This window comes from Apis dorsata, unplaced genomic scaffold (assembly GCF_000469605.1).
Source record: "Apis dorsata unplaced genomic scaffold, Apis dorsata 1.3 scaffold_288, whole genome shotgun sequence".
In the NCBI taxonomy this organism is placed as follows: domain Eukaryota; kingdom Metazoa; phylum Arthropoda; class Insecta; order Hymenoptera; family Apidae; genus Apis; species Apis dorsata.
In genome coordinates this window covers 15,090-22,593 of record NW_006263563.1, presented here as the reverse complement: position 1 = coordinate 22,593, position 7,504 = coordinate 15,090, and the positions used below count along the sequence as shown (strand labels likewise).

The following is a 7,504-nucleotide window of genomic DNA, read 5'->3' as shown; positions in this document are numbered from 1 at the left end:
TATATATATATATATATATATATATATATTTGTGCTCTTTATTGAAAAATTTTTTGCAAAGAATAGCATTATTTCATTTTGATGATATAAAGATATCTATCTTGTATATGGTTTTTTATATTAAAATGAAAACCATGATTAGTTTATATTTTTGTCATTAGATTTTTGTAGATTTCTTTAAGCCATGAAGAGGCTTATTATCTCTATATTATCTTAATTATATCTGATTGTACATTATAGATATCAACTTGTTAATATTAAATGGAATTTGTAAAAAGAATCATAAACATAAATGTTATACCGTTGATATTTAAATTCTGTACATTTTTGGTGATGGGTTATATATTTCCAATGATTCATAATATTTATCATATCGTTTATAAATATTTTTTTTTTATGTATGCATAGTTTTTTGTACTCGAAGCTGGAGATGTACATTCCATGTTAAAAACATTTACATTTATCACATATTACGTATATATTAGAATAATGTTACAAAATAAATTTTGTTTCTAAATAACATTTAAAAATCAAAAATACAAAAAATGGCATTGATTCAATTGACACTTCCAGCTTATGAAATTTAAAAAAATTTAAAGTAATTTATATCTAACTAAAAATATTTAATAAAATTTATTACAATGTGTTTGTGAAAAATTGCTTAAAAAAATTTATAAATTATAAAATTTGAGAAAATAATTATTCTCAAATCACTGATAAAATAGCTAATCATATTATAGAATACATTTGTTGAAATTTGTTCAAAAGATGACTCGTGTAGCATGTTATCTTCTTTAAAATTTATATATTTTTTTTAACGCATTGCGAAATTTTTAATTTTCTTTTTACATTTTTTTCTGTATTTTCTAATAATTTTGTATAGGCTATGTTAAAGATATACCAGTGGATTAGAATACTATTTGTTATATTTGATTTCGAAACAAATCTTTGAAAATAAATATACATTAATTTAATTTGCGATTAGAGCATTATATAGATTCTAAATGTAATTTAATATTTTAAGAATAACAATAAATAACATTTTTCAATAAAAAGCAATAGGAATTATTCGTACAAAAAAATTCTTTATTTTATTATATCGATAATTTTAAGTTTAATAAATTTTTTGTATCATTTATTATATTATTTAATTATATAATATAAACATATAATTATTTATGATGTTGCTATTCAAATTTATTAGAATATTGTTCAGAAATAATGTTCAAAACAACTTATAAATATTAATTTGATAGAAAAATATATTTATATAAAAAATGTTTATTGCATATATACATAGCAATAAACAAATATATCTTTAAATAGGTAACGGTAATATTAATTTTCTTCTTAACATTCTTTTTTTAATAATTTATGTTGTATAAATACGTGGAAAGTTTTTGCATTGTCATTAATAAGAAAATTTATTTTATTTAGAATAGTCTAGATCAAGTTTTATATTTTTTACTTATTTTTATCATGAATAATTTTATGCAAACAAATATTATTCAAACATAAAAAAATAATAAAAAAATATATATATATATATATATATATATGTATAATGTTATTGATAATAATCTATTACATTATAAATATATGATATATGAAAAAAAATTAATTCTATTTACTTTTATTTTTTTACTATTTCTATTTACCAATGATAATTATCCATGATTATAAATTCTAATTTTTTTTGAAGAAAGCGTTGTCAAAAATAAATGGCTATTAACATCAACCGTACACATATCTACTACAGGATCAGAAACAGGGATACTATTTACTTGTTTTCCAGTAGATATACTCCATAACGATATACAACTAGTAGATTCTTGATGCGCAGCAACTAATGTATCATTTTCAATATATATGTAACATGGACGGGACAATAATTGTTGAGAATTACCAGCATGAAATGTGTGTATTACATTACAAATTGTTGATTCATCATTGCCTTTTTCTATGGTACATACTATATGTCTCGCATGAGGTTGTCTAACATTTGGTCGGGAAGATATTAAAGCATGATTATTCTTTTTATCATAACATACAGACACAAATGGACCTTCAAGAAATATTTGTTTAGGCGTATATTTTGAATCTTTTTGTTCATAAGCGTAACACGTATTCAAACGACACGCTATGAATCCACCCCGGCTAATACCGCTACCAGGATTAGAAGATACTGTCGCTAGAGAAACTACCGGTGATCTATCACCTGGATTATCTAAAGTTTCAATAGCACCAGAAGTTTGTCTAATATCAAATTGCGTTATAGATCCATTTTGTGCACCCACAAAAAATATGTTTGAATTATCGCCTGACCAACAGCAACTCCACAGCGGTGATTCCGTTTGATAAGCATGTACGATAATATGATTCTGGATATCCATTAATTTTGCACATTTATCAAAACCAACGCTGAGCAATAATGATTGTTGAGTTGTATTAAACGTAACATCTCTTATAGCTTGGTTATGTAGAAAAATAAATTGACGTGGTTGAAATTTATCAGAATCAATTTTTTTAATACCATAACCAGAAAATAATGTATTTGTCGATTTCTGAGATACAACTAAGAATCCAAACCATGAATTGTAATCTAATACACGGCAACCACCTTCCTTACATATCTCTATAGATCGATCTAAATGGAACTTCTTGATCGTATGTTTAGAAATATTTTGACACGAATGAACAGTTATTTCCGATTGCTGATTTTCTAATTCGGAAATCCGATTTCTCATACTAGCAATTTGTTGTTCAAATAATTTTTCTCTTAGATTATATTTCGAAAGTTCCATTTCTATACGATTTTTCTCAGTAGTAATACTATTCAATTGTTCTTTCAATTTATCTAATTCCGTAGTATCTATCGATGTCAATTTTTTGGCATACAACATTCTGATATCTTTTACAGCAGCTTTTCTATTACATTGCGGACAACGACGATTCGCACTAGTGCAAGAATTTTGTAACCACCTTAAAATGCAACTATGTCCAAACAAATGTCCACATCGTAAACAACATAAACGATGATCCCCAGAACTAGTCCATAAATCCATGCATATCGGGCAAGATTGGTCAGAATCAATCTCAGATTCATCTAAAGTTGTTTCTTTTATCTTCTTTATTCTTCTTGATTCAGTTTCATCACTAACTTCTAAAATGTTATACGCAATATTATATTCACTTCAATCCGAAGGATATTTATTATAATAATAATATATAAATTAAAACTCACTTATGTTTTCCGTTTGAATTTCATTTTCTAAATTATCATTAGCATTATCATTATTGTCAGATTCTTCTGAATAATTTGCTACATCATCTACTTGTACCGCTTCTTCTACTACAATATATCACCAAAATTGAAATAAATTGTTGCAATTATCATCATAATTATAAATTCTTACTTAATATATAAAATTTTACATATATAAATAATTTCTTTTACCTTTCAATTTATGATTTTAAAAGTAATTTGTAATGTTTCTTATAATATAATATATAAAAAATATAAAAATAATATATTCTTATTTGCAAGAATATTTATACCATTAATATTTGTGTTATTTTATTAAAAATTACTTACCGTAATCCATAACCTCCATTTTACAGATATCTAAATTATTAATTGTTATTTATGAATATACACATATAAATATACATGTTGTACTTTTAAATGACTAGAATTTTAAATAAATAAAAATTCTCGTTTTATATTTATGTTCTTTAGATCCGTTCTGCGAATCAAATATAATAAATCAAATACAACAATAAATACAACGTATATTTCGTGACCTTTTATAAAGAAACATAGTATCGTCACAAAAATGATACCGATACCTGATATTCCGAATGAAATATTAATGAAATATTACTTACAGTTTTAGATAGTAAATTTTTTTTTGTTTTATCTCTTGACTCAACATTATTGTTTCACGAACGTATTTATTAAAATATTTATTAAAATGACAGATGTAAATAATTTTAATTTTCACATATGCATATCATTGTTAATATATATGTTAATTATGGCAATAAAAATAATTACTTACATACATTTTAATTATCACACATATTTTTTATTATCTTTGTTATTAAATAATTAAATGTATAATAAGTAAAAGAATTTGCATGCACAATGTTGGTACGTCCTTGATATTATTCATTAGAACATTTTAATATTACTTTAATATTAAATCTAAATTAACAATATTTTCTTTTTTTATATTATTTATTAATGTTAAATAATATAGAAAAACATTTTTAACTCGATTATTATGTTTTTTTTATATAAATATGGATATGCCTTGGATACTGTTGTATCGATAAGTTTAAATATATAACTGTATAAAATAAAAATAAAAGACGCATGCTTCATATTGATATTTGAAGAAATTGAAGGTTCTCCCGAGTAAGTGTCATAATTTAAAAAAGTTTTTTTTTTTTGATTTCTTTTAAATTTCAAGAAATTTATAAATTGATTATCGTTTTAACCCATTGTGCATTTCAGTTTCTAGACCTATAAAAATTACAACCCAAAAAAAAAAAAAGATAATTTCGAAACAAAAATAGAGAAATCGTTCGACGCAATTTGATAGCGATACCGTTCCTTCAGTGAATAAACGAGAGAAGAGGATCATTGTTCTAGAATTTGCAATAGTGTTGTAAAAACCTTGTATTATTAAGTGAAGCAACGGTATTGTATCGAAGGTAAAATAATGAAGGTAAAATATTGATTAAATTTTTAATATATTTCTTTCAATTTTGAAAAATCATTTCATTATATGAAGTAGGTACTTTCTGAAAAAATTTCTTACAACAGTTTAGTTATCTATAAATGATAAATGGATATTTAAGAAAAATCGATTTAATTAATTTAGAAGCGGAGGCCGTGTTCATGGAATACATTTAGTTCTCCAAGAAATTCACCAACATCTCTTCATGCTCGCGAACTCGATGGTGTTCCTGTTAAAACTAAAAGTTTTCACGATTTAAAGCGTTTGAAAAGGTGTAGTCCAAAATTACAAAAAAAAAGTGCAGAATACAGAGAATCTTCATTGAAAAGAGATGCGTTTGGCTCGTTAGAATCTTTGTTCGATTTAAAAAAGCCTTTAAATTTACCAGACATATGTTCGTTAGCGATTGAATATCATCAAGAGGGACATCTGTCACCTTTTATATCAAGAAATTCGAAGAATTCCAAAAATTTTGTTGAATCAATATTTCTGCAACAAGTGGATCTCGAACCACACATTCTTGAACGGGTGTGATTTTGGTATTATGTATTTAAATTATCCAACAGTTAATAACAGTTAATAAGAGTAATAATTCCGTAATAAATTCGGATTCAATATTATATTTAAGAATAAATAAATCTTTGTAAGCTAATTCAAAATAATTTGAATAGACTTATGAAGTGAATGATTACAAGGACAAATTAAAGGAAATTAAAGAAGAATCAAATTTTGAAACATTAAAATTACAAGAAATTGAAACGTTGAAAGAAGAAAAGAAAGAATCTATTCCAAAGTACGAGATACTTAATTTTTAAATTTTAAAGATGTTAATTTTTAACATCGTTGAATTATTTAATAATAAATTTATTTATTTAATTACGAAGCATGGCTGAAGAAGGCGAGGAAATAATAGATGAAGTTCCTGATGAAAATATCGAGGAAAATTTAAAAGAAGAAGAAGAAGAAGAAGGAGGAATAGGAGGAGAAGAAGGAGAAGGAGAAGGAGAAGGAGGAGGAGGAGAAGAAGAAGAAGAAGAAAAAGAAGAAGACGAAGAAAGCAAAGAAAAAAAATCGAAAATGATAAGCGAAGAAAAAGAGCCGGAAAAGAAGGAAGAACGACCTCCATCATATCCACTTCCTCCTGGTGTCGGTGAAGGTATAATATTATAAATCACAGAAAAAAAAAAAAAAAATAAGATTATAAAAAAAAATTTTTAAATTATTTTGTAAATATTCATAATATATATTTTTTCAGGTGTGCCAATTAAACAAGGTGGTAAACAGGAATCGGTATTAAGTTCGTCTCCTTTGACCGATAGCGCTGTAATGGTCGAAATGAAGAAAGCGGATGAACGTTGCGTTGTGCTTTCAAAAGAAATCGAGCAGTTAAAACAAGAAATAGCCGCGCTTTCAAACGTAATAATTCTACGAGAAACAAATTAAAACAATTTTAATTTAAAATAAGATTTGAAAAGCATAATTTAATTATTTAAAATTAATGTTTATTTAAATTTTATTAGAAAAAAGATTTAACGGATGACGATACATTAATAATTCACGAAAAACAAGATGAAGTAATGAAGAAATTGGCAGAATTCGAGCAGATAACGCGAAAATTACAACGATTGTTGGGATTGACCGATATCTCAAGTTCTACTTTTGCAAAGATGTTCGATATGCAACCTTTTTTAAAACCTAGTGCAGTAGGTATTTCTAGCAATCATTAAAATGAATAAGGGGGAAAAGAATGTAAAAAAATAAGAAAAAAAAAGAATATAAAAGAAAAAATAAATCGTAGGTTATCACCGAAGAAGAAGAAATCGAAATAAAGGAGAAAATAGACAAAATAACGGATATGGAATTAGAAAAACTTAAACATCGTTTCGATTTACCTCAAATAGAATATCCAGAAGACAAGTACGTTATATAACATTATTTAATTTTTAAGAATATATAATATTTCTAAGAATCGAATGGTTATTCAATTAGACTTCCAAGAGTAATCATCTGTGGGCATACAGAAGATGAAATACCAAAAATAGTTGTGGCAGATAGTAAAAAAAAAGGGAAAGATAGATGCCTTCAAAGTTTGACCGGAAAGTTAACAGAATCGTTAACAATGCAGGAAAAATTAGTATTAGAAAATGCACAGCTTGAAGGTGGCAAGTAAGTTTTACAAGGCATAACTTCATTTTACATAATTACCGATATCACATATTGTATATATTACATTACATATATTATACATATATATTAGAGAAAAGAAAAAAAAAAAAAAAGAAAAAAAATAGAAAATCGATCAAAAAAATGTGAAAACTAATTAATCTCCTTAACAACGATCGTATAGATTATCTTTAATGAAAATATGTTGACATAAATCATGTGATCTTATTTTTATTACAAAAATTAACTTATCGACGTCTTAGATATAAATTAGAAGAAGCATTATTAGAAAAAGATACCGCTGTTGAAAGTCTTCAAAGGAAGGTATGCGGGCTACAAGCTGAAATGAGAATAGTCGTGAAGGAAAATGTGGAATTGACACGTCAGTTAGCTTGCTTGAATCAACGAATCACTAGTCCATGTTGTTACACCTGTCCAGGTGGAATTTCGTCCGAAGTATCAAGTCCATCTCCTCTACGTTCAACTTCATATACTACTACATTACAGCAAGACGACGATTATTGTCGGTGCAAGTGTTGTCTTCAGTCTCAATTTATCGATACTTCACCAATTGCAACTACCATATGCGGTATATA

The 7,504-nt window shown here is 25.7% G+C and overlaps 2 protein-coding genes across 3 annotated transcripts in view; one reads left to right on the top strand and one right to left on the bottom strand.

The window, feature by feature from the left end:
- Positions 1-1,644: 1,644 nt before the first annotated feature.
- On the bottom strand, positions 1,645-3,912 carry LOC102675407 (E3 ubiquitin-protein ligase RFWD3-like). Of its 2 annotated transcripts, none has more exons than XM_031511079.1 (3): positions 3,596-3,912; positions 3,245-3,352; positions 1,645-3,163 (listed from the first exon to the last, which is right to left on the bottom strand). In XM_031511079.1, exons 1-3 carry the CDS (start codon positions 3,612-3,614, stop codon positions 1,668-1,670), a joined length of 1,623 nt encoding a protein of 540 aa, XP_031366939.1. In that variant the 5' UTR covers positions 3,615-3,912; the 3' UTR covers positions 1,645-1,667. The 2 variants fall into 2 exon arrangements, with proteins under 2 accessions (XP_031366939.1, XP_006617006.1); XM_006616943.2 differs by having other exon boundaries at positions 3,245-3,349; positions 3,596-3,911.
- A 353-nt stretch (positions 3,913-4,265) lies between these two features.
- LOC102676004 (FK506-binding protein 5) overlaps positions 4,266-7,504 on the top strand; it is a 6,497-nt gene continuing 3,258 nt past the window's right edge. The window contains exons 1-10 of the mRNA XM_031511081.1: positions 4,266-4,420; positions 4,520-4,733; positions 4,890-5,273; positions 5,417-5,538; positions 5,630-5,901; positions 6,001-6,161; positions 6,266-6,448; positions 6,544-6,662; positions 6,735-6,911; positions 7,172-7,497. Of these exons, the coding sequence (XP_031366941.1) occupies positions 4,728-4,733; positions 4,890-5,273; positions 5,417-5,538; positions 5,630-5,901; positions 6,001-6,161; positions 6,266-6,448; positions 6,544-6,662; positions 6,735-6,911; positions 7,172-7,497 (1,750 nt within the window). The 5' untranslated portion in view covers positions 4,266-4,420; positions 4,520-4,727. The remainder of the gene's footprint in view (positions 4,421-4,519; positions 4,734-4,889; positions 5,274-5,416; positions 5,539-5,629; positions 5,902-6,000; positions 6,162-6,265; positions 6,449-6,543; positions 6,663-6,734; positions 6,912-7,171; positions 7,498-7,504) is intronic.